General features: G+C 39.9%; 1 protein-coding gene across 3 annotated transcripts in view; it reads left to right on the top strand.

Moving 5' to 3' along the window:
* The first annotated feature begins 1,885 nt into the window (after nucleotides 1–1,885).
* tmem201 (transmembrane protein 201) overlaps nucleotides 1,886–27,748 on the top strand; it is a 29,268-nt gene continuing 3,405 nt past the window's right edge. For 2 of the 3 annotated variants that reach the window (XM_024375693.2, XM_024375692.2), the window contains exons 1-9: nucleotides 1,886–2,127; nucleotides 7,777–7,897; nucleotides 17,414–17,608; nucleotides 17,742–17,921; nucleotides 18,188–18,552; nucleotides 18,761–18,964; nucleotides 25,013–25,242; nucleotides 25,818–25,880; nucleotides 27,106–27,393. In XM_024375693.2, the coding sequence (XP_024231461.1) occupies nucleotides 2,018–2,127; nucleotides 7,777–7,897; nucleotides 17,414–17,608; nucleotides 17,742–17,921; nucleotides 18,188–18,552; nucleotides 18,761–18,964; nucleotides 25,013–25,242; nucleotides 25,818–25,880; nucleotides 27,106–27,393 (1,756 nt within the window). In that variant the 5' untranslated portion in view covers nucleotides 1,886–2,017. Of the gene's footprint in view, nucleotides 2,128–7,776; nucleotides 7,898–17,413; nucleotides 17,609–17,741; nucleotides 17,922–18,187; nucleotides 18,553–18,760; nucleotides 22,927–25,012; nucleotides 25,243–25,817; nucleotides 25,881–27,105; nucleotides 27,394–27,748 lie in introns of those variants that run through there. The other variant, XM_024375694.2, reaches the window with a different exon arrangement.

Here is a 27,748-nt window from a genome sequence, read left to right as displayed (position 1 = left end):
TTTCCATGAGGAAAAATAATTAAGCCAACAGTGTAAACTGCCAGACAGTGAAGTGGCAGGGCATTCTACCTCACACACGTTTATATCTTATTTCTTGCTTTATACGTGTGGGTCGGCTGTAACTCACGGCACATTTATAGATCATTTCTTGAAAAATAAGTGGGGGTGGAGGTTGGCAGGACTTAAGGGAAAGTGTGTTTATAACCGTGCTTAGTCCTGCAATGGTCACCTCTCATTAATCTAGCTACTTTGCATAGCTCGTTATCTAGCTCACTCTCAGGGGAGAACTGCAAGTCAGCCAGAGCGAAACATAAACAGTCTCCCGATCTTGCGGGTTAGGTAAGGTCCCCGAACCCAAAAGCTATAACTGGGAGGGTTCTGGTGGAAAGACAAGTCACAAAGACAACTAAGACAAAATCAAATCAAATTGTATTGGTCACATTCACATATTTAGCAGATGTTATTGCGGGTGTAGCAAAATGCTTGTGTGAAGCGAAATGCTTGTGTTCCTTGCTCCAACAGTACAATAGGTGTCTAACAGTTCACAACAATGCACACAAATCTAAAAGTAAAAGAATGGAATTAAAAAATATATAAATATTAGGACGAGCAATGTCAGAGTGGCATTGACTAAAATACAGTATATACATATGAAATGAGTAAAACAGTATGTAAACATTACAATAGTGACTAGTGTTCCATTATTAAAGTGACCAGTGATTCCATGTCTATGTACAGTGGGGCAAAAAAGTATTTAGTCAGCCACCAATTGTGCAAGTTCTCCCACTTAAAAAGATGAGAGAGGCCTGTAATTTTCATCATAGGTACACTTCAACTATGACAGACAAAATGAGAAAAAAATCCAGAAAATCACATTGTAGGATTTTTTATGAATTTATTTGCAAATTATGGTGAAAAATAAGTATTTGGTCAATAACAATATAATTATTTGGTCAATAACAATATCAAATCAAATGTATTTGTCACATACACAAGGTTAGCAGATGTTAATGCGAGCGTAGTGAAATGCTTGTGATTCTAGTTCCGACAATGCAGTAACAACCAACGAGTAATCTAACCTAACAATTCCAAAACTACTACCTTATACACACAAGTGTAAAGGGATAAAGAATATGTACATAAAGATATATGAATGAGTGATGGTACAGAACGGCATAGGCAAGATGGAGTAGATGGTATAGAGTACAGTATATACATATGAGATGAGTAATGTAGGGTATGTAAACAAAGTGGCATAGTTTAAAGTGGCTAGTGATACATGTATTACATAAAGATGCAGTAGATGATAGAGTACAGTGTATACATATACATATGAGATGAGTAATGTAGGGTATGCAAACATTATATTAAGTAGCATTGTTTAAAGTGGCTTGTGGTATATTTTTTCATACATTTCCATTATTAAAGTGGCTGGAGTTAGTGGTGGCTGTTTAACAGTCTGATGGCCTTGAGATAGAAGCTGTTTTTCAGTTACTGTGGGGACAACGTCATTGATTCACTTATTGATGAAGCCAGTGACTGATGTGGTGTACTCCTCAATGCCACCGGAAGAATCACGGAACAGTCACTGGTTCTTCCTGCTTTAATTTGATTTAAAATATATGATGTAGATAGGGAGATATTGTGTGAAAGGGTTAGAGAGGCTAGAGAGGCTAGGGGTTTGGGTGGTGTAGTGGAGGGAGGAAAGTGGTGTCTAGAGCTCTATACCACGTTCTTAGAAGAACAGGACTAATGAAGAGAATTTAATGTAGATCGGCAGTAACTGGCCTCACACTCCAGTACAGTAGGTGGCGGCTTATGCACCTTTAATGTTGGATGCGATCCTCCAAGCCAATCCCAAAGAAGAAGAAGAAGACGAAGAAGAGGCGGGGCCTCTTTCCTCTCTGAAAGAGGTCAATTCGGAGTTTGCCTCGTGCATGCTCGATACATGTCTGGAAATATAAACACTAGCTGCCATACACTTCTGTTTTCGATAACTGCCAAACACTGGGAATAAATGGAGGCGTTCAACCAGCTGATCTTGGAATATCCTCAATTCATGTACGGAGGAGCCGGAGCAACGGTCTTTATGGCTGGGGGAGCTCTGATTTACAAAATTGCAACAAGGTATGCAGTAAACTAGCTAGTCTGCCATGTTTGCTTATCATATTTCACGCAGCTAATGAGCCAACTAACACGTAATCATACACTACTAACATTAGTTGCAGCCATTTAAAGCGATCAATATAAGATCCTATGACCAAATAATATTCCTGCAAACCGCCTGTCAACTGGTAATGAACTAGCTAGATAGCTGCTAGCTAACTAACATTGTCCATGGCGAGTGGGCCCCCGCGTGCGCCTTTGATTAGTAGTAACATTACGTTACAGGATGTCCGCCTCGAATGTATCACGTTTCATTTATTTTAACACACCCGGTAGTTCGCTAGCCTTAACCTAGTCTGATATAATTAGTCTATAATACAATCAATTGGTATCTACTAGTGGTGAAACGGTTCACAAAACGGACGGTTCGGTACGATACAGTGGTGTCACGGTTCGGTAACGTTACGGTTTCAAAATTAAGTCACATTGCAGTGCCTTAAACCAAATAGGACCACTTGAGACTGGTTACTTGAAGAAGAACAAAAAAACAGATTTTCAAGTTTTCTTTTAAGATTAGGGTATCCACATGATCTGCATTGAGCACAGATCGGCTTGCTGTGACAATGTCAGCCGCTGTGGAGAATATCCTCTCGCTAGGGACAGAGGTCCCAGGCACAGCCAGGTAGCGCCTTGCTAACATGGCAACATGAGGGTATATTAACTCTTTGGTCTTCCACCATGTAAGTGGATCAGCATCCAGTGCAATACAGTCCACTTCCCGGTATGAGGTCATCTCCTCTATGACCTTGGTTCCCTCCTCCTGGAACAATCCCCAAAAAGCTCAGCCATGGTAGACTTATTTTCTGGAGGAGAACCCCTGTCAGCTGCCGTCTCTGGAGAGGGGTTGGCTCCTGTGGTATCTGTGGCTTGACCTTGCAGAATTAAATGAGATGAAAATTGCAATCTCTGAATTGGCTTTAAAAATATGATTTGTTGTTAGAAATATATCAGATACTATTATGACAATTGCAATTATTACTTTATCATTTTTAGATCACTAATTAATAAAATAATGTCACATGAACAAAATAAATACAATACCTGTTGTATATTGGTCACAATCTCTGCTGTGAGTTCATTGTAGACTCAGACGAGCAGCAGCATCCTGGTGCAGCAGGGACTTGAACCCGGGGTCCAAAGCAGTGCTCTTGTGTAAGAAGTCTTGGACATCAGGGTCAGCATATCTAGGCTCCAGGTTAACTCTGATAGCAGTCTTGACATCCCTTACTGCGGGTTCATCTTCATCAGATGCCATCATTGATTTCAGAATCATTGTTTTTCATAGGCAGGACCATGGAAACTGATGGAATGCTCTGTGAATATCAGTGTTGTGACTGTTTTGAGAGATTTGCACACTTTGATAACTTCCTCTGCTAGTCTTATGTCATTTTTAGACAAAGTCACTATTGTTGACATTCTTCCTCACAGCTTGATCAGTCAGTGTAGAATACACCAACTTTCTGCTCAAGGTATCTCTCAGCCATGTCATGGCTTGAATTCCATCTAGTAGGGACATCTTGGCTTAGTTTGTGGTTTGGCAGCTCCAGCATCTCCTGTTTTGTCTTGAAAACATGTTCAGCAGTTGTGCTTTTATGAAAGAAGGATATACCACCTTCCTGATCTTTGCTAGGAGGCGAGAGATTGGATTCACTGACATTTCTTTTTGAGATGCTAGATTAATTACGTGAGCAAAGCATCCTATCTGTGGCCCCAATCCAGCTAGTGCAACTGCATTTACAATATTTCTAGCGTTGTCAGTAGTCACAGGAATCGTTAAATTATCCCTCTCCAACTTCCACACTGCAACTACTTCCCTTAGCTCTTCCTCCAAGTTTACACTGGTGTGACTACACTCAAGGGGACGTGTTTGAAGGACATGGCTTTTTATCTCCCACTCTGCCGTAATGAAATGAGCCGTTACAGTAAGGTAGCACTCTGTAGATCAAGTAGTCCAACTGTCTGGTAGCGAACAGACAGCGTTTTTGACAACTCACTCTCAAGTTCTTTATTTTTTTTTAAAACATTTATTTTAATTTGACCCCCTTTTCTCCCCAATTTTGTGGTATCCAATTGTTAGTAATTACTATCTTGTCTCATCGCTACAACTCCCGTACGGGCTCGGGAGAGACTAAGGTCGAAAACCATGCGTCCTTCGAAACACAACCCAACCAAGCCGCACTGCTTCTTTAACACAGCGCGCCTCCAACCCGGAAGCCAGCCGCACCAACGTGTCGGAGGAAATACCGTGCACCGGGCTACCTTGGTTAATGCACACCTCGCCCGGCCCGCCACAGGAGTCGCTGGTGCACGATGAGACAAGGATATCCCTACCGGCCTAACCCGGACGGCGCTAGGCCAATTGTGCATCGCCCCACGGACCTCCCGGTCGCCTGCGGCAGAGTTTGGGCGCAAACCCAGAGTCAAGTTCTTTATTTTAAACATGTTTAAACATATTTCTGAACCCCGCATTCTACTACAGAGAAAGGTCTTATATTTGCCGCTATGAATTTTGCTATCCCTGCGCTGATTTTTTGATAGCCCTACCGTAGTCAGCCGCATATTGTTGCTTGAAGGCTGTGGGGAGAGGTGGTTGCTGTTTCATTTTTTTCGCGTAGTCCCACCAATTGGCACTTTGGGGTGATGTCTGCTCAAATGAGTAGTCATGTTACTCGTATTGCCACTCGAATAGTCTATCGGCAATGAACAGAGCCTCCATATTGTGGAAATTTTATCCACCACTTGTTGGCAATCCCCGTTATAGTTTACAGGGAAACCGAAATGTTCCCAGGTGGCAGACCTGAATGATACTGGTGCGTCTTCTAGTTCTGGCTTGCCATGTTGCTCCTTTGCATTTACCTAACTGCTAATTCCTTCATCGGCTAATTGCTGCTACGACGGTCTCTCAGCTCTGTTCTCGCTGGAGTGAAATAACTAATGAGCGGAGCAACTTTTTTTGTGTTTTGAATACAACCTAATTACTATGTGGATATTTTTCCCATGTTAATTTACATGCCATTGGTTTATGCAATAATATTTTCTTTACAATGATATGTGTATATATTTTCCTGTACTGCACCGTGGACCCTGTACCGAACGGTTCAATACGAATACACGTACTGTTTCACCCCTCGTAATCTACAGCCTCAAAGGAATGACTGCAAAATCGTGTAAATGTTCCTTACAATCCATAAGGTTTCATACAATTACACTCAAACTTAACATACTCTACTGGTTGTCTCTGCGGTCTCAATTTTAGACATTTGCTCACCAATACTAGCTATTGAACCAAGCATGCCATGAAAATGGTATATTCTGAATCGAGAGGTTGGAAAACAATCCACAACCTTTTTTTGGTTTTAAGATTGAAATCTGAATAAAGTGTGTTTCGTGGCATGTTTGGTTCAATAGTTAGGACGTTTTATATTGCATATTCAGTTTTCTATTGAACCAAGAATGCCATGACAAGGAGATTTATTTATTCTAAAATTAAAAAAGAAAGGTGTGGATGTTTTATCATCCTCCCCTTATTCAGAATTGACCATTGTCATTGTATGTTTGGTTCAATAGCTAGTATTGGTGAGCAAATTGTCTCACATTTTGGTACCGCATAGACAATTGGTGGAGTAAATATAAATGTAATTTCATTCAACATTCTTGCTTGTAAGGAACATTTACACGATTTTGCAGGCATTCGTTTCAGGCTGTATATACCAATTAATTGTGTATTATGGCCTGATTAATTGGACTAGCCTAAATCATGCTGTTTGCAAATATAGTTAGCTATTTAGTTTTACATTCAAGTCACACTTTCGCATGACTATCCTATGATGTGTTTCTGCGAAACCGTGTTCCATCTAGCCAGAGGTGGTACCAAGTCACGATTATTGAAGTCGCAAGTAACAAGGTCAAGAGTCTCAAGTCTAGTCACAAGTATAATGGGTGAAGTCCAAGTCATGCATTCTAAGAGCAAGTCTCAAGTCTAGTAAAAAAAAAAATATATATACATGTAGTTGAACTTGTCATTGCAAATCTTTGTATTTTTATTGAGGCTACCAGGCAGCCCTTTTTCTTATTTTGTCTACAACATATATTTTGATTGTCATTGTAAAATAAGGACCTTGTAGCAGTCATAATAAAATAGGGACCTTGTAGCAGTCATAAGGGCATGAAATCAGCAGAAGACAAGGCAGGTTGATGTGCTCAGAGTATATTTATTTACAGGTCTTGGTGATCCAATGGTGAAAGCGTCATATCATACTAAATATGAGTAGATTGACCGAATATACACAGGAAATAGCCTGTGTATGAGGCTTAACCTGTCTTATCTGAACTGACATAGGTAGAGGAGGGTAAGACTGCACAGCTTCCCTTGAAACCAAATCGAATGTCTAACAGGAGCTCAAACAGGTACATACAGTTTAAGCATTTGGCCCCTCCTAGGATCATACAATTACCCACTTGGCAATTACAACCGATAAACTGGTTCTACAATGTAAAAGGCAATTCCCCATCATTGGTACATTCGTCTTAATCAGACTTAATGATATTGCATCACCGTTCACACATGGAACAGTAATTAATCTTATTGAACCTACTGACTCAGTGCCTATTTCTATGTGCAGTGAGGCACGTGCACTCCTATAATGCACAAGCTGAATGACAGACCTAGGACACAGAACTCCGACACCCTGGGATATATGAACAAAGAAAACCATACAGTGAGTTAAATAAACAGAACTTCACCTCCATGAGTCTTGCGAACGTTCATGTGCGTAATAAACATTGCTCCCACTCAGGGGGGTAAGAAATGGTAGGACTAAATTAAAATGTATGGTATGAATCAAATATCTAAGTGTTGTAATTAAAGGTATGTGGATGGAATGATGAAACCCCAGCAATTATAGATTTGCTACATGCATTTAAATGTGTGAAAGCAACGTCAAACATTTCAACAAGAGAACAAAGCACTCTCCTCCACTGAAGGGAGTTTGGCGATCACAAGTGGAGAGATGCGCCTACAGTAATTAATTTGAACAGATTCCAAATGCAATCTTCATAAGTAAATGTATACATTGCAACAATTTTGACAGCCTACCAGTAGGCCTACGCCAGTAGTTGTTGCTTGGTGCTCCATTGCTGTTGAGTTTGCAAAATAAACCGTTCATATTATTGATCACCAGTTTTTTTTGTGGAACTTCCTATTTATGGCCATCCTCTCGCCCTACAATTTGACGTTTGCGCTGCACCCAATTCTATAGCTGTACAGCAAATCGGCAGTCTGTTTGCTAGCTTACCCAACCTCTCTCCAATCAGAGGGCCGAGTGTGCGTTTCACTAGCCAACTCTTTTTTTTGCAAGGAAGGTGCTGCATCTACTGTCTGGCTGAGTGGAGAGTAATGCACAGAGAACTTAGACAGAATTTAAAGTAATCAGTCTCAAGTCGAGGGCCGAATCTTGAGGCTCCAAGCCATTTTAATTTCTATCAAGTTGAGTCTCAAGTCATCAAATTTGTGACTCAAGTCCACAACGCTGCATCAAGCTCTTTACCTGGATCAGCAATATCACCTTTAGACAGTGTATCTAAAGTAAAACACTTCTCTTCCCTATACAGAAAGAAACCCACACATGTCAATGTGAATTGCTGGTTCTGCAACCAGGACTCAGTGGTCCCATATGGAAACAGAAACTGCTGGGACTGCCCCAACTGCGAGCAGTACAACGGCTTCCAGGAGGTACTGCAATTCATCTTACTGCACACACAATTAAATCCACACTACTGATTGTCAATGCAGCTGATTGTTGCATGTCATAGATGGTGGACCGTGTCATCATGATGGATATTGCTTTGTCAAATCAGTAGCCGGGCTTGACTACATTTTTTTAGCCACTTGTCCTTTGGACAAGTAGGACAGAATTATTATTATTATAATATTTTTTTTTACCCAAGTCACTTATCCTAAATTTAAAAAATCTTTAACACCATTTTTACATCCATGTATGACACAAAATAAACGCATTATCTTTTTTACCATTAGAGAATCACACGAAAATGTAGGTTACAACACTGCCGCTTTAAGGCTCTGCTGGAGGATGGTTGGCTCCTCTTGGTAGCCTCTAAAGTATTGTAACATTACAGTTACAACAACATACTTTTGTCTTTATAAAATAATTCCCTCCAGGGCTTGAAATGAAAGGTGTGCATCCCTGGGACAATAAAAAATGTCTGATTCAAAACTGACTCTGGATGACTGATCCAGAATTAATATCACTGCACATTAAAATGTTTTTAGAAGCAATGAAGCTGATGCAACAGATCAGACGTTTACTTTAAAATGTTGGTCTAGTTTTACTTCTTCATATTATAAGCTCAACAATGTGCACAATGCAATTAGCGGGAAACAATTATCCTTAATATATTTGACAAACATGACTGGCGTTTAGCCTGGGGGTGGGGGGTGCCTAATTAAGTCATTCAAGTTTGGCAACATTTTCTGGCGTTTCATGTCCGCATCGGTTTGGACATGAGGCTGTAGCCGATCACATACACTTTGACGTGTAGGCTTTTTAAAATTTATGTATATGAAAAATAGATTTTAATATTATTCCAACGTTATCCAATTCTGATCAGAGTTATTGTTTGATTTGTGATTTTTTAATTTTTTAATTGTCCATTCAGACAACTTAAATCTATTTTTCTAGTCCGACAATATATTTTTTTATTGTCCTGGACAAGAGGACAAGCGTTAATGTGGAGTCCTGAATAGTACTTGCACACTTATCTGTAATGCCATATACATTTCAGGGATTCATGAAAGTTAGGACAATCCTTGTCTGGCAAGGACATTTCATTTGTATTATTTGATCTAAAAAATAGCTTCAGGTGAATTTTATAAGGGATAAGAATTGTTTTTATAATTTTCTATATTATCCATTTCCATGTTTCTCTGCCAGGAAATGCCCTTGTCCTGAGCAAAGGATCATCATTTTAAGCTCAGGAATGAGCAGGGCTATAGATTACTTGTGTTGTCATAAAACCTAGCGGTCAAACACGGAAATGATTCCAATCTTATTCATCAATATATTCGGCTCTATTTACTGATTTGAAAATGCTAATTGGCAACAAAGTAGACAAATCCCTGCAAGCTCTTGGACTTCGTCTCTAGCCAACACCTTTGCTGTCTGCTAGCTACTAGCTGCCTTGTTCCAAAACGAAAGATATATTGAACATTTTCATCTACAGTTCCATATTTTATTTCACTTTGTTGGCTTATTTACATGCTTTTGTGTTGTACATATTACTATCGTGGTAGCAGTCAGATATTTACAATCCAGGGTTTTTCTGCATACAAAAGTCTCGGGTGTGCTGTTTTTTGTTAATATTTTCAGTGTAAATGACTAAAACCAGATGTAAAGTGTGTAGAAAAGATAATGGACCTACATTGCATTCGGAAACTATCAGACCCTGGACTTTTTCCACATTTTGTAAAGTTACAGACTTATTCTAAAATGGATTAAATAAAAACAATTCCTCATCAATCTACACACAATACCCCATAATGACAAAACAAAAGTTTTTTTTTTTTTTTGTTGACATTTTAGCAAATGTATTAAAAATAAAAAAACATACCTAATTTAGATAAGTATTCAGACCCTTTTGCTATGAGACTCAAAGTTGATCTCAGGTGCATCCTGTTTCCATTGATCATCCTTGAAGATGTTTCTACAACTTGGAGAGGAACTGCAGAGAAGAATGAAATAAACTCCTCAAATACAGTTGTGCAAAGCTTGCAAACCTGTTTTTGCTTTGTCATTATGGGATACTGTTTGTAGATTGAGGGAATAAAACACTTTATTCAATTTTAGAACAAGACTGTAAAGTAACAAAATGTGGAAGGTCAAGGGCTCTGAATACTTCCCGAATGCACTGTATATAGGGCCTGAAACTATTTTTGGTCCACCAGTCACTGGGGCAGGTAGTTTTAAAAAAAAATGTAAACATCTTCCAGCCAAAATGTTTTTGTTGCCACAATTAGACTTTCGAGTAAATTAGACCAACTTTTATGACAGTGTTTCTAAAGATGAATCTAAAGCACTTCTATCACAGTGCTCACAGGTCCACAGTGTGCACAGGTCTGCGCAAAATGATCTATTTTGGGGTATTTTTGTAATGGCATGGGGCCCCCATTGATTTTCACTACGGCAAACAGGAGGGCCTCTAAATTTTTTGTCGGCGACCGCACCAGTGACCATTCCCACAGACACCCCCCCTCCATGTCCACCACCCAAGCCCTATTTTGACCCCCCCAAAAAACTGCATTTTGCCATGGATAGGCTAATTTTCTGCAAAGGTGCTAGCTACCTAGATGATATTAGCAACATACCATATTTTACCAGATCCTCTCCTTCAGCCAGCTAGCCAACTTCATTTGCCAATTGCTTCAGCTGGCTGATGTGCCAACATGGTAAAGTTGGTTTGACATTGGTTAGTAATAGCTTGTCTCTGGGGCTGGTTAGGGACCGCCATTAAATTACACAATGTAATTGGGACAATGTTTTCATGTTGCACATCTTTTAATTGTCTCATTAAATGCGTTCAATATTTGTATATGAATTGCAACAATTTATAGTTGCTTTGATGTCAACTCCAGCAGAATGAAACAAATGCACACATAACGAACCTTTAAATAAGTAAGCCGTGCCTATAAGCAGCTATATCTACACCCTCCATTGTGCAGTTTTTCTGCACAATTCTAGGCATTTTACCATAGGGTGGAAAGAAATGTTTGCAGTTTAACATATGATACCATATCTGAGTGAGTGACTAATTAGACCATGATTACTACAAGTTTAGCTGACTAGCTAACTTACCAAGCTAAAAAAAAAAATGCTGACGTGGGATGCTTGATTGACTGACATAAGAAAAAAATGTTTGATGCACAACCAAATTGCACATTGTGTATTCTAAGTCTCAACAGTAAGTGGAGAGAACCCGATGGGGTGTTATATTTTTTATTTTTGTGAAAATTGATCCGCAGGCCTACAAAGGGTCTGTTGCCCATCCCTGAGCTAGACCAACTTTGTCACCAGCATCGTCAGCGTAACCCACTAGACTAGAGGTCGACCGATTATGATTTTTCAATGCCGATACCGATTATTGGAGGACCCCCCCCCCCAAAAGAAAGCCGATACCAATTAATCGGCCAATTAAAAAATATATATATTTGTAATAATGACAATTGCAACAATACTGAATGAACACTTATTTTAACTTAATATAATACATCAATAAAATCAATTTAGCCTTAAATAAATAATGAAACATGTTCAATTTGGTTTAAATAATGCAAGAAGAAAGTAAAAGTGCGGTATGTGCCATGTAAGAAAGCTAACGTTTCAGTTCCTTGCTCAGAACATGAGAACATATGAAAGTTGGTGGTTCCTTTTAACATGAGTCTTCAATGTTCCCAGGTAAGAAGTTTTAGGTTGTAGTTATTATAGGAATTATAGGACTATTTCTCTCTACCATTTGTATTTCATTAACCTTTGACTATTGGATGTTCTTATGGGCACTTTAGTATTGCCAGTGTAACAGTATAGCTTCCATCCCTCTCCTCGCTCCTACCTGGGCTTGAACCAGGAACACAACGACAACAGCCACCCTCGAAGCAGCGTTACCCATGCAGAGCAAGGGGAACAACTAGTCCAAGTCTCAGAGCGAGTGACGTTTGAAACGCTATTAGTGCACACCCCGCTAACTAGCTAGCCATTTCACATCGGTTACACCAGCCTAATCTCGGGAGTTGATAGGCTTGAAGTCATAAACAGCGCAATGCTTGAAGCTTTGCGAAGAGCTGCTGGCAAACGCACGAAAGTGCTGTTTGAATGAACGCTTACGAGCCTGCTGGTGTCTACCATCGCTCAGTCAGACTGCTCTATCAAATCATAGACTTCATTATAACACAACACACAGAAATACGAACCGTGGGTCATTAATATCGTTGAATCCGAAAACTATCATTTTGAAAAAACAAACCGTTTATTCTTTCAGTGAAATACGGAACCGTTCCGTATTTTATCTAACGGGTGGCATCCATAAGTCTAAATATTCCTGTTATATTGCACAACCTTCAATGTTATGTCATAATTACGTACACTTCTGGCAAATTAGGCGGCCCAAACTGTTGCATATACACTGACTCTGCGTGCAATGAACGCAAGAGAAGTGACACAATTTCACCTTGTTAATATTGCCTGCTAACCTAGCTAAATATGCAGGTTTAAAAATATATACTTCTGTGTATTAATTTTAAGAAAGGCTTTGATGCTTATGGTTAGGTACACATTGGAGCAACGATACGCACCGCATCGACTATATGCAATGCAGGACACGCTAGATAAACTAGTAATATCATCAACCATGTGTAGTTAACAAGTGATTATGATTGATTGATTTAATTGTTTTTTTTATAAGATAAGTTTAATGCTAGCTAGCAACTTACCTTGGCTTACTGCATTTGCTTAAGAGGCAGTGGAGTGTAATGACAATTACATTGCACTCCTCGTGGAGTGCAATGTAATCAGGTGGTTAGAGCATTGGACTAGTTAACTGTAAGCTTGCAAGATTGAATCCCCCGAGCTACCAAGGTAAAAATCTGTCGTTATGCCCCTGAACGAGGCAGTTAACCCGCCATTCCTAGGCCATCATTGAAAATAAGAATGTGTTCTTAACTGACTTGCCTAGTTAAATAAAGGTGTAAAGAAATATTGAGAAAATCTGCCAAATCGCTGTCCAAAAATGCAGATTTCCGATTGTTATGAAAACTTGAAATCGGCCCGAATTAATCGTCCATTCCGATTAATCAGTCGACCTCTACACTAGGCCATGCTGGACAGACCAGCTTGAAATTTAGGCTGGCCTATGCTGTTTTTTCAGCAGGGAGGCACATACTGTACCAACCAATACTGCTCACCCAACATGTGTGGACCTTGGCTGCAATCGTCTGGTCTGCCACTGCTCCCTTAGCAGCTGCCACTTTGGCACAAGTCAACAAGTTCAACTGTGGAGCGTGCGTTATAGATCAATACCATCAATTGTACCCATTGTGCCGAGTAATGACTTAGGGCAAAGTAATGACAGGGCTGATATACATGCAATGCATGCCAGTCTCTCTTGGCTAAGAATTATGGAGAGACTGACTGCATCACTTCTTTTTATAAGAAACAGTGTGTTGAAACTCAAATTGTTTGCATAGACATGCCATCAGGGGTCTTTTCACAGTCCCCAAATCCTTAACAAATTCAAGAAAGCGTACAGTATTCTAAAGAGCCATTATTGCATGGAATTCCGTTCCATCTTATATTGCTCAAATTAACAGCAAACCTGGTTTACATTTTTTTATAAAACACACCGCGCAACGCCTCTCCCTTATTTGACCTAGATAGTTTGTGTATGTATTGATATGTAGGCTACGTGTGTACGTTACACACAAGACAACACAAAACAATATAAATAATATACTCAACTAGAAAAAAAATTGGCTTTAAAGACACTACTTTAGACAAGTTAAACACACCGGGCAGAAGGCTACAAAGGTTAAAGGGAAATCTGTAGTACAGGGACAGAGCAAACACCTCACCATTGTTCCTGTAAACAGTCAAGGGATAGAGGTGGAGAAATGCAACCACTCAGACAGTCATGGCCACAAACCGACCATCCACTGGACCAAAAAAAAAGGTTTACAATGCTTTAAAAGTAAACAATTAATAAGAAAAACAGGGCAAAACAAGCTCACATTTTAGTCTCTGACCGAGCAAGGCATCCGCAGGACATAATCGAAAAGCACATCATCAACCTTAATGCCCCCCCAAAAAAAAAAAAAAACTAAGAAATGCTCATCCAACACTTAAGTCACAGGGGAGTCAAATACAGACTTATTTTTGTTTTAATATGAATGCCATCAGAGGATGGACTGTTTAAAGTAAGTCCAGAATGGAGCCCAGGCCTCATAAAACAGTTTGGTGTTCCCACATGTATTGAATTGAATTGTTTTCTAGTTTCATAGAGCACAACACATCTCTCACACAATATTTATAAGATGGGGGAGCTGCCATCTTCTAGTTCTGTAGTGTTAGCCGTCTAGCTAAAATAGTTGTCTAAGCAACAGTGGATTCTTGATAGGGGGGTACCTATGGGCAGTACACCAAAAATGGCTGTGAGGGGAGATGGATCTATAACAGTGTCCATATATATCAGAGAAACATTTTAAATATGAATTCCAAGAAACCTGACAGTTTATGACATCCCCAAAACATATGCAACCGTGTGGCTGGTTCCGTTTTACATCTGACACAGGTAGGATCAAAACCAGAGAATATTCTTCCAAGTTTGGCCCCGGACTAGTGGATACGGTGAACCACCTTGAATTGAATGAGGCTGTGTCTAGTGCTAAAAGAGGACAAATGCACCCTGTGCAGCACAGATTCCCAGGTGTCTTCCCCAAGTTTCTCCCCCAAACCCTTTTCCCATTGAGTCTTTAAAGGCACCAAAGAAGGGTTCTGTAAGTCATGAATGATTGCATATACATCTGAAATTGCGCCCCTGGGAAGCTTGTTCAGTTCCAAGATGCTCTCTGTAGCTGTATTCGCCTATGGGGAAATTCAAGTGCGTTAGCTCTGACAAAGTTCCTAGTCTGGAGATAGCGGAAAAAGTGGGATTGGGGGAGGTTGAACTTTTCCTGTAGCTGAGCAAAAGAGGCAAATGTATCATCAAAGAATAATTGGGCTAGTGAGGAGAGGCCTAGTGAGTGCCAGATGGCAAAAGCCCCATCATTCAAAGATGGAGGAAATGAAATGTTCTGATTGATTGGTCCTGATAGAGAAAAGCCTTGGAGGCTACAGGCTAAACGGAACTGATTCCAAATTTTAAGGGACTGCTTTACAATTGGGTTGACACACCTTTTGCCTAGGGACACTGGGAGAGACGAGCACACAACACAGAAGAAAGTGCAGTAGGTTTACATGATCCAGACTCCACTCTGGGTCCAGATGGTCTAGGGCCAGTTGGATCAGCCTGCAGCCAGTACAAAAGGGCTCTGAAATTTGCAGCCCAATAGTATGTCTGAAAATTTGGTAGCGCTAAACCACCCAGTTCCTTGAGCTTCTGTAAATGTCTTCTACCAATCCGCGGTACCTTGCCATCCAAAATAAAATACATGAATTTTTGATCCAGTGAATTAAAAAAAGATTTTGTAATAAAAATGGGTAAACATTGAAATAAATATAAAAATTTGGGCAACACATTAATTTTAATGACATTAATCCTTCCAATAAGAGAAAGAGGTAGCGAATTCCAAAAAGTAAAAGATTGTTCCAAACTGTCTGCTAGAGCAACAAAGTTTTCCTGAAACAAATTTGAATATTTCCTTGTAACTTTAACTTAGACTTTAACTTAGACTTGTAACTTTAACTTTTTTAACTAGATTCAGCTTGTACCCTGAGTTTGATCCAAACTTTTTAAGAACAGATGAGGCACATGGCAATGAGGTATCGGGGTTGGAGATCAACAGAAGGTCGTCAGCATATAGCGAGACTTTCTGCTCTAAGCCCGTCCTGATTATACCTTGAATGGCATCAATAGAGCGTAGTGCAATGGCGAGAGGCTCGATTGCCAGAGCAAACAACAAGGGGGAGAGTGGACAACCCTGTCTGGAACCGCGGTGCAAGGGAAAATAATCAGAGGACAAGTTGTTAGTCCGTACCGAAGCCATGGGAGAAAAATAAAGAATCTTTATCCACGCAATGAATTTGGGGCCTAAGCCAAATCTGTAAAGGGCAGCTGTTAGGTAGTCTCACTCAACGCGGTCAAAAGCTTTTTCCGCATCAAGTGAGACCACCACCTCCGGGTCCCCCGACGCTGGAAAACAAATGCCTACTTCTCACAAAGCCAGTCTGGTCAGAGTGTATTACTGGGTGCAGCATGCCTTCCATACGGATGGCTTAAAGCTTGGCTAGGATTTTGTAATCGCAGTTTAAAAGCGAGATTGGGCGATAGGATCCACATTCCAGGGGGTCTTTATTTTTCTTTAATAGTAATGAAATTGAAGCCGGATAAAGACTAGGCGGTAGCTTTGAGGTATTAAGGCACTCTGCAAGTCATCGAGACAAGAATGGGCAAAGCAGACCAGAAAACGTCCTGTAAAATTCAGTTGGAAAACCGTCCGGACCCGGTGATTTACCACTTTTCATTGCGGACACTGCTGTTGCAATCTCCTCAGGTGTAAATTCTTCTTCTATACAGTTATGGGCGTCTGTATCAATTGAAGGCATATTCAAGCCATTAAAGAAATAATCAATCAGCATAGGGTCTTGAGGAGATTCAGAGGTGTATAGCGCAGAGTAAAATAGTTTAAATTGATCAATGATCTCTTTATGGATAACTGTGGTGGCACCAGACAGGGTCCTTATTTGTGGGATTAAACGTGAGGCCTCAGATTTACGGATCAGTGATTGTACAGTGATTATTTCAATCGGGTGTTAACGCTGGGTTGGGACAACCTTTCACACACTCCTGCTCTTCGGGACTTGCAATGACTGAAATATACCAAAGCAGGAGAATAGTCTTCAGGCTAAAACAGCTTACCTAATTGAGAGGTTGGCTTGTGAGTGCCACTTTCAAAATTACTGGCTGAAATTATACAGAACAGTTCTAGCATCGCTTTAAAATAGATTATTAATATTCGGATTCAATGTTAATCATTGTCCTGCAATATATGCTTCATTTATTGAAGTATTTTCTGTGCTAGACATAAAGGATAATGTTTGCGTTATATATCTTGTTTTATGTTCTGAATCTAGAAAAACATGCCAGAATGCTGATGAAATCGCCCCCCCTGGAGTATTATACAGTGGCATAAAACAAAATACATTTGTATAAAATATTTAAATAATGTAATGTTGGAATGAAACAATCAAGGCCTTTAAACACTTGTTGGACAATGAAGATAAAATGCCTTTTATGGTGTCTGACAGCGTTGACATGAATACAGTTAGGTGCATTTAATGAAAAAAGCTTTTAATTAGATTGTTCCATTACATGGGATAATAGCTGATACTTTATGTAATATTTATTTCAACAACAAACAAAAAAACAATATTGTTAATATTAAGAAAAAAACAGAAAGAAATGGTCCCATCTTTCAAGAATCCCTGAGCCTCACTTTGGTCCTTGTACTTGTCTTGCTTGCTTCTAGAATGGCGACTACAACAAACCTATTCCGGCTCAATTCTCGGAGCATCTAAACCATGGCGTGTCTGCCGACGTGCCCTTGCCTGAGACACCAAAGACGCTGCAGTGGGTCAACTGTCAGATGCTGTTGTGCAAAAAATGCAACAACAACCAGTCCGTCAAGATCAAGCAGTTGGCCTCATTCATCCCAAGGGAAGATGTATGTATTGTATTTTATTTTTTTACTGTTTGATTTGTGGAAAACTGCAGTGTGTGTGATCCACGGTGAGTTTGTATAAAGCCAATGTGGTTATTACAAAAACAACAATTCTATTTTGGTTTCCCTACCCTAGGAGAACTATGATGAGGAGATTGAGGTGTACAAGCACCACGTGGAGCAGACCTACAAGTTGTGCAGACCCTGTCAGACGGCCGTGGAGTACTACATCAAGCACCAGAACCGCCAGCTCCGGGCTGTGCTCTTCAGCCACCAGCTCAGACGCAGCAGAGACTGTGACAAAGCATTCGTAAAGGTCACTTTCAATGGAAACAAGTCCATCTGATAAGACTGAGCAAGCATCAGCACTATACTTATAGTAGAAAACGATCTTCTAAGAAATAGAAATGCATTTACCACTGTCAGGTCTTTCGATGAGTTTCAGCAAGAAATGATTTAAGTGGATAAATTGAATACTCCGCAGAAATAGGTGTGCACATTTTATTAACCTTCACAAGGGGTCTAGATGTGGCAGTATAAGAATTTGCATCTATCCTTACGCTCTAAACTTTTTTTTCACAGAGCTCCTACTCCTTCAGCACACCAGTTGGAGTGATATTGCTTCGTGTCATGGCGTTCTTCACCTGTGCCTTCCTAGTTGCAACAGCATTGTATGGCTCTGGGGACCAAACTGCATCCGCTGGGGCACCCCAAACACTAAGCGGGGGGATCATCCCTCCAAAGCCTGCTCCCTCCAACAAATCCACTCCCAAAAACGGTAGCAGCGAGGCTGGACAGGTGTTGCAAGACCTGCTAGAGCTGCTTCCAGAGGAGGCCGTAGAGAATGCAAAGCTTGTCTGGCAGTATGGAAGGAACCATCAGATGGCTGTGGTCTCCATTGGCCTGCTGACCTGTATCACTGGTGTCTGTCTAGGAGGACCTGTCAGGTAATTCATTCCTCTTAGCTCATTGTTTCTATGACAAAGAATTCCGGGTATGCACTGGTGCCTGAATCTGGAGTTTTGTCTATTTAAATTGAAATGATCTTTGTGAATTTTTACCTTTTGGGCATTAAGAGAAGGTCGAAGAGGGCCTGACAAGTGCCTTTAAAAAAAATCCAGATAGTAGTTATATACTTTGTTCCTGGTTTTTCAGATTGAGACGAATTGATGCTGTGGCCTCTGTCCTGTGGTTCCTGGTCTTGTGCCTGTACTTGGTGGAGAGATACCTGAAAGCTGATGTCTCAAGCTGGCTGGATGCAGTCAAACTCGGCACTACCTCCTTATGTTGCCTGGTTGGCTTTGCCGCTGCTGTGGCAACACGCAAATCCATGGGCCCGAGAAGAGCGAGAGGTCGAAGGTCAGAATCTGAACAGTGACACTTAAATGTACTTATAAGACCCACCGAATACACTAGGACACACTTGTGAACACATAGGATATGTTTCTATAACGCATATGACTTTCCCGCCCTTTCTCATCTTTCCTTTGCTAATATTAACCAACTAATTGATGCACTCATGTTATTAGCCTAATCTGAAGATTTCTTACTTGGCATTGGTTGTCTAATGCAGCTTTCTGATTTATCCTGTTGATTTGAAAAGTAATTTTTACCAACAACCCCATCTAAACTACACAGGGACTCCCATTAAGCATGGAGCATAGCTACCACTTAAATTGTAGCTGTATTTTCAGACTTTTGAAAGAAAATGAAAAAATATATATATATATTTCTTAGAAAATCGAAGTCAATTGTCTGTGTAACAGATATGAACAGATCGAGGTGCTGCCTTTTTCTTTGACATTAGCATTGCTCAAGCCTCAATCTTGTTTTTAAAACCCTGATGGCTAATACAACATTTTGACTGGGCAAAACCACGCCTATCAAATTTAATCGAAGGCCTAAGAATGAGTCATTTTATTTCAAAATCTGATTATTGTGACGAATCCTGGGGTAGTGATTGTAGTGGGAAAGTGGTTTTAATCTGAAAGTTCTACAACACTTGCTAGCCGGCGAAGTAGTTTGACAATATCGTCCGATGCCTCCCATTGTGTGCTGAACGTTTGGTATTTAGTGGACAAATAAACCTTTTGGAAGGAGTGAGTCTGGGGACAGGCTTTGGTAGAGGACTAGTTAGTTTAGATTGGGGGGGAAAACCTGTTCCCAGAATCAAATTGAGTAGCTGGCCAGCATGCACACAATATTTGTGTTCTAGTTGCTGAGATTATTCAAAACCCAGGATTGTTTGCCGTCCAGTATACTTTGCTCACTGCCTGGGCTACACTACGCATGTAAAATGGAGCCCATCGTCTTTTGGCCAAGTCCCATGTGCGGGTTTCTCTTTGAAGTTATTGTATTTTTCCCATGCACCTGCAACAAGATATCTCACATGTGATTTTTAATGTTTAATGCCCGTGCCCTACACCAGTGTCAAGTCCAGTTGTGCTGAATTCAGTAATTCATCCCAACAAGTTTTGCACTGTAAAAACAGTATGGTTTGTTTGACCTAGCCTGTTTCACAATAATGATGGAAATCTAGCCGCTGTGATAAGCTTGGGTGACAAGGTGTCTCATTGTTAAACCGCTAGGCTAAATATTGTTACAGCACTGCTTTTTACCTAAAATATTTTCCCCTTTTGTTTTGCAACTATAAAGACCACACTAATATAATGGTGTTGGTTTGCTTTCCTGGCACACTGAATTTATTCTTGAAGTTTTGAATTAAACGATAGTTGGGTAGGTGTTGTGAAGAAAGGTTTTGTTGACACATCTTTACCAATATACCAAAAAGACTGACTACTCTTGGTATTGAAACTCAAAAGTGCCACTGCTTTTGACCTGTATTTCTCTACTGTTGTGTAGCACAGGTCTTGCCTAGTTGTATAAAGAAGACAAACAAGCTTATGATTAAGTGAAAGCTGTATACAGTTCACATGTAGTTTCCCCAGGTACAAGCTGCTCTCCTGAATATTTAAAAAAAATATTTTTCATATTCTGTGTACACAACAGCATTTTTTTTTTTTTTTATCCCCCAGAGTGGTACATTTTTGTGGCAGTCTTTAGAGGACATTTGAGATGCCAATCCTCCCTAACTTTCTGTCTTTGCATGTTAGGTTCTGATGTAGAATTCAATATCCTCTTGTAAAGCATATGCTAATCCATATTTTAGAGAAAGTAATAGGCCTAACTATACTGCCATCTGCCTCCACTTTACCTTCCTAATTTCGTGTTCGTCCACAGCACCATATTTACAATATGTAGTCTATTAAAATCCACTGACAGCTCGCCAGCCCTCAAGCATGCACTAATATTGGGTTTGATGATACTTTGTGTTTAATGTAGCTTTTGAAGGTGATGTAAAATTAGACAGGAATGCTACGCATAACATGCTATAACTATTCATGTGTATCTTTTTTTGTTGTTGTGAAAATTACTTTATTTAAATGATAGATGTGAAGAACGACTGTAGATTGTCCTCGAGAGTAACATTACTGCACCAACTCATAACTTGTATGTTGTATTCTCAACTTTTTGGTTTATGTACCAAGTCCAGCATCTGTAACCAGGTTTCCATATAACCATTTCCTTGGAGGAATTGCCTGGCGCATGAAAAAAGTCACAACCGGCCTGATGGAAACAGTCAATTCCGGTACTATTTTATAAATGTCGACAGACTATTTGTTCGTTTGGTCAAATAAATTATGAGAGTAATGACGGTGGAAACGCCTTTATACAAATATTGATATAAAACGCATCATATTGAATATGAACTTGGAGTTACGCGACGTGTTGTCCTCACACCACGACTCGGGAAAGCTTGCCGTTTATTAGGCTCCAGATTAAATACATTCTGATGAAAAAAGTGCATGGTGATGAGCTTCTCCTTTCCAATAAATATCGAGGGTGTTACTCTGGTGACATAATCATCGATGCTTGGCTGCCGTTTTGACAAATAATCAGTCTCTTATCCATAATAATCTCATGTAGGTAGCCTAACAGCACTGAATCTGCCAGCTGTTGGCAAGAGTGCATGTGTCAAGACCATAGTGGGCACATTTGCTATTTAATGCAACAGTTTTTGACGAACCCATCAGAGTTGAAAATGTGATGGAATTTAACCGCAAAAGTTAATTTTGTGCAGTAAGTCAGTTTGATGGAAACACGGGCATATTGTTTTATGCAGATTTTAGAATATCATTAAATCTTTCGCTAATTGGCTGGAAACCTATCTTGAGACAATACCCACAGTCGGTTGTGAAAATCTGGATTTCTGTGATACAGATGCTGTCCAATTATTGTTACATTGCTTTGACAGAGTTTTCAGTCTGCAAAAATATTGAGTATGTAGCTAATATTTATGTAATATGCGTTACAATGCCAAATGTATTTAACGGGTTCTAGCACATTTCCCTCTGTTAGTAGTTTGGCATTTGCCTCTGAAAGCGTACTTGACTCTTCATGTTTTTCATTATATGAGTATTGTTTATCTCAACCAATGTTTTTAGCAAACATTTGCCTAACCTTATTCTTTTAACTGTGTTGTGAGCATACGTCTCTTAGTGTCACTTGTGTATGTTATGTATGTTCCTATTCACCATAGTAACAAGGGATTACTTGATAGTTATTTTAGTTTATGCCAAATTGGCGACTGTAGGTTATGAAACTTAAAACTATTTGTGCCCATTATTTATGTGTGCTGCTAACAATGTGATAGTAAGAACTAATTAGTTGTGAATCTAGTGCATTTTTTTGCTTAGCTTTTTATACTGTTTATGTGTTGCAGTGCTGAAACACTAAAAGATTCAGTACCCTGAAGGGAGATTGAAGTGTTCCCCATTTTCCCCAAGATTAAAACAATTGTTCAGACAAATTACAAAATAAGTAATCCATTTGTTTCCTTACCTCTCCTTGTCCAAAGACTGCTTTACAGGTAAGGAAACAAAAATAGAAATATGAAATTTGGCTTAACTATCCCTTTTAATACACCAAATAATTTATGGTACTTTATCTTATCATTAATATATGAGTATGGAAGGATTAATGCGTATTCCAAAACATACAATATAAGCTTTCATGTAATATCCAATGCCCATTTATGTAAATTTCCTATATTTTTGGTAAAGCAACTATTTAAGCTACTCCGTCCATTCTAAAAAATAAACTGCAGCATATTCCAACTGAAACACCTTCTCTTGGGTACTGCATCTTGAATATTGTAGGTTGTCACTACCCTTCATATAGCCTATTGGGTTCATTTTGTATTAGTAAACCATGTATGCTGGATCACTGTAAATCAAATTAAATAAATTACTGAAATGTTATGCCTTTTCTATTTATCCTATTCTTTTGTGAGAAAAATGCCTGACCTGTTCTTAACCCTTACCTTAAAAAAAGGTTATAGCTCAGACACACCCAAAGAGAAACAGCTAAAAGTAGCAAGTAGGTATTGTGTGTTTGCAATCACCTGCACATACTGGTCACTGACAAACGGTGGACATTCAACAGGTGCAATTGTCAGAAAAGGATGTCTGATGTTCCAGTCACTGTTAGTCCTGTGTTTTGACCTCTACAAAATACATTTCTGTGGTTTTCACCTTAACTAGTAAGGGAAGGGAGCACTACATTCTGTCAGCGCCAAGTAGCCTAGATTTGAAGGGGGGTATAGTGTACTACAGTGTTTCCCAAACTCTGTCCTCAGGACCCCAAGGGGTGCACGTTTTGTTTTTTTGCCCTAGCACTACACAGCTGATTCAAATAATGAACTAATCATTAAGCTTTGATCAGCTGTGTAGTGTTCGGTAAAACCAAAACATGCACTCCTTGAGGTCCCGAGGACCGAGTTTGGGAAACACTGGTGTACTGTGTTATATAACATTATTTCGATCTATTTATAAACTGGGTGGTTCGTGCCCTGAATGCTGATTTGGCTGACAGCCGTGGTATATCAGACTGTATACCACGGGTATGACAAAACCCTTAGCCATGGTATATTGGCCATATACCACTCCTCGTGCCTTATTGCTTAAATAAATGTTGTGTGTACTGAATGTAAGTAAGCTACTAAATGGACGTGGCAGGTGTGTGTGTGTGTGTGTGTACTCCTGTCTAAAAACATTTATGAATTGTTCTGTGTTTGCCACTAGCCCACTAGTATAACAGGCACTGTCAGCTGGTTCATGTTTGTCAGACAGCTGGGATAGACTGTCAATGGCTCGCATTTACATATAGCCTCATCACTATACAGTATCCCGTGTCTAACATTCACTGCTGGAGAGAAGGGTTGTTTGATCCTGTCTGACCATTACCTTAATGTACACTTGAATAAGTATTGGCAGGGTGGATTGGGGTATACTCTGGGTCACCAATTGTCAGACAAAGGGTTACTGTCATCGACCTCGACCAGGATTTAATAGGTCTACCTTCATTAATGATGTTGAGTTGCCCTTAATAAGGGGCAATCTGCAGTTAACACAACAGTGGTCATCCTGCAAATGTTTTGGTTAACAGCTGAGGGTTGGGGCTGGAGAAATCCCCCCACCTTTTATAATTTATGTACAGGGGGCAATGCAGGTATCATTGTAGCTCATTTTCAATTGTCTGTTTTGCGGAAATTGTTTGCGCTAACCTTCAATTTGACTAGTTAAACCTTTACAATTATTAATATTACATCTGTAAAGTAATTTGAAAATATTATTTTACAGATGTAATATTAATTGTATTTGCAAAGCACATATCTAGCACAATAGATTTCACAGTATTAAAAATGTCTAAAGGCACAAGGCTGCCATTTTTATATCGACATTAAGTCATTTTTGGGTAACAATTAAGTACCTTAACGTAATACATTTACAATAAAAAGGGTCAAAGAGCTTTTTAGCTAAAAGATTCTCAAGCAACAATTCTGCTAGGACTGTCTGGGAGTGGACTGAGTGGAGAGTTGAAAACTAGCTGTTATTGGCAGAGATGTGGAACTCTTGGTCTATTAACCAATTTACCACATGGTGATGTCACCATGCTGATTCGAAGGTCCTATGTAGTTGCTGGTGGAAAATATAATCTATCAGGAAATAACACTGATCACATGTTTTCACACTTTCAGTGTTCGTTTCATCAGTTGTACAAAATGATATAAAAACTGAATTTTCACTGCACTGGGCCTTTTTAATAAATACTTGTCTGGAGGGCAATACAGAGAATTTGATATGGAATTGTCACCCCTATTGTTAACAATATTGGCCATGTTAAAATCCCCCAAACCACCTCTACCTGCAAAGTCTCTTCTCCATTTTGATTAATGTATTTACAAAAAACGGAAGGAAAACCCTGTTACTGATTTTCAATTCGCATAGCTATCTGCAGAGGTGTCGAGTTCAGTGGTGGATCGATTGTGCTCTTCTTCTGTTGCAGGTACCTTTCCGGTAGCTCTGTGGACTCGCTGTATGGTGGCCAGGCTCCCCTGCTCTCTCCCATCTCCCCTGGCTCCTCCTCTACCTTCATCCCCACTCCACCCCCAAACCTCTCCCAGCTCATCAATCGACAGAAGAGCCCCAGAGAACGCAAAGCCTCTCCCTCTTCCCTGCCCGGTCGCCTCAACCGAGCCCTGTACCTCGGCACCATCCCATCCCTCGCCAGAACAGGTAAGATGGCTGGCGCCTTAGGTTGTCTTTCGGGTTCTGTACATGACTGTTCTGCCTTTCATTCTATGCACTGTGATTCAGCGCCACCCGGTGTTCATATTTAATTATGTAGCTTCCACTTCTATGGTACTTTCTTGGCTGACTATCAAATTAGTTATACCATAAGGAGGACAGTACAATGACATAAGGCGGTAACAGGGTTAAGTGGCGCGGTTATTACATGCCTCACAACATTGGTAACTAGCTAGTAGAATTCTAAAACATGCCTACAGAGATCACTGAATGACTTACATTATTTTGTATGCATGTTGCATGGAGGTTTATTTGACCGGGAAATGTTCTAATTCAGGGTTTCACAAGCTCGGTCCTGGATCCCTCCCCTGGGTGCACGTTTTGGTTTTTGCTCTAGCATTACAAAGCTGATTCAAATAGTCAAAGCTTGATGATGAGTTGGTTATTTGAATCAGCTGTGTAAGTGCTAGAGCAAAAACCAAAACGTGCACCCAGGGGTAGCCCTCAGGACCAAGTTCGGGAAACCCTGTTCTAATTGATAGTGTGCTCATCATGTATTTTAGATTCCGGCTACCTGTTCAGTGGAAGTAGGCCACCTTCACAGTGCAAAGACTCCCCACCTTCAGGTAACATTGAGCAGTGGATAAATGTTGCAATTTAGATTATCTACAACACTCCAAGTTTTTTTTCTGTTTTTTTTCTTGCAGTAGAACAATTTAAGGTAACCTTTTCTTGCACAGAGACCCCCACCCAGGCAAACCGTTGACCCATATGTTAGCAAAAAAGTTGTCTTATCAGGTGAATGATAATGGCAAGAAGAAGTAATAACCATTTTAAAATAATAGATTTGGCAGATCGTTTTTTATTTTGACCCCACATTATAATTGGAAGAAGTTTAAACTCTTAACATACCTTTCTAACTAATAGGCTTACTCTAAACACATTTTTGGTATTATCAGCTGTGTAAACAACGGTGAGCAATGTTAACCAATATTGAATGTCTTAAATCAAGAAAGATTACCAGCAGCCAGTAGCACTTGCTGTGACTGGTACTCACAGGTGCTTTTTCAAAGCATATGTAAAGCCTTGTTCACAATGGAAGTTTGAAGTGACTCAAATCCTATTTATTTGCAATTTTGTATTTGTCCTCAAGTGATGTTTAGACTGTTATTCAACATATCTTGTTGCTTTCTCGCTACTCTGTTGCCTGTTTGACTATAACACGTGGTAGCTAACTAGCTTGTTATTTGTTTTCAAACAAATGAGTGAATGTGCTAGAGCGCTAAACAGCTAGCTAGTTGACTGCTGTGACTAGCCAAAAAGGACTCATTTTGAAAGTTGGATCATGTTATCCTTTGAGGCTTTGTGTTCTTACCCTATGATTTGAACATTCAAAGCAACTGGGAAACGGTCCATGGCAGGCACTGTTGTCAACTTAGCTTGCTACATAACGTCTGAGTGATAGGAAGCACAAGCACCACCACCGATCAGCCTATACCACTGCACACACACCTGTCGTTACTATGACAACTAGCATAGCCTTGTCAGCAAATGACTGATGTCTGCACACACACACACATGTAACTTGCTGTCTGGACGGTCAGTGGTCGAAAACGGATTTGAATAACAAAACTTATTTGAGCATAAAGGCCTGTAGTGTGCACAAGGTAGTTGACACCAAATAATATATTATATTTTCTATTGTAAGCATGCAATTTTCTGTTGTTGCTAGCGATATTTATAAAAACATTTCATTAATCTGCTATTAATAACATAGAACAGGTTAATGAGTTTTGCAGTTGTTGCATAGATTTGACTAAAACAACTTCCACCTTTTTTCTTTCGGAGCAGATTATTTTTCCCTGAAGTCTGGGAGCCGTCCGTCATCCCCAGGCCCCTCCCCGACCCCCTCGGTTGCTGGCTCAGTCACGTCCAGCTCCAGCTCTCGCCACCGCCGCCCCCTCATCAGCCCGGCAAGACTCAACATCAGTGGACAGAAACTCCGCCTCTTCTCATCTGACACAGAGCACCAGCCCCCACCCACCCCGACCCCGCCACACCACTTCTCAGCAGAGCCCGCCCCTTTTCACAGCGGAAGCTTCCACCTGCCAGACGTATCCCCATACCACAGTAGTAATGGTACGAACCACTGGGTGTAGATATGCGTTTATGAATGTATTTTTTTAAGCATGAATATGTGTGGTTGTATTCAAAGATCGTACACGAAATGTGATATTTCAAGTTTTATTATTCATATGTGTAGGATACACGTGGTATACACCATCCAATGAAATGCTTACTTGCTGTTTCCTTCTTGCCAATGCAACAACAATAAGAAATTATAAAAAATAAGAAAAATAACAAAGTAAATGTCTCAGTAGTATAGAATAAACATTTTAACAAAAGTATAATAAAGGTAACATTTATAGGCTAATATTTACATGTTACATGTTTTGGAGAAGGAGATGGGATTACACTGATTCTCAAGATATTT

Source organism: Oncorhynchus tshawytscha, linkage group LG16 (assembly GCF_018296145.1).
Source record: "Oncorhynchus tshawytscha isolate Ot180627B linkage group LG16, Otsh_v2.0, whole genome shotgun sequence".
In the NCBI taxonomy this organism is placed as follows: domain Eukaryota; kingdom Metazoa; phylum Chordata; class Actinopteri; order Salmoniformes; family Salmonidae; genus Oncorhynchus; species Oncorhynchus tshawytscha.
Note: the sequence above shows the minus strand (reverse complement) of the source record. Positions and strands in the feature narration are given on the sequence as shown.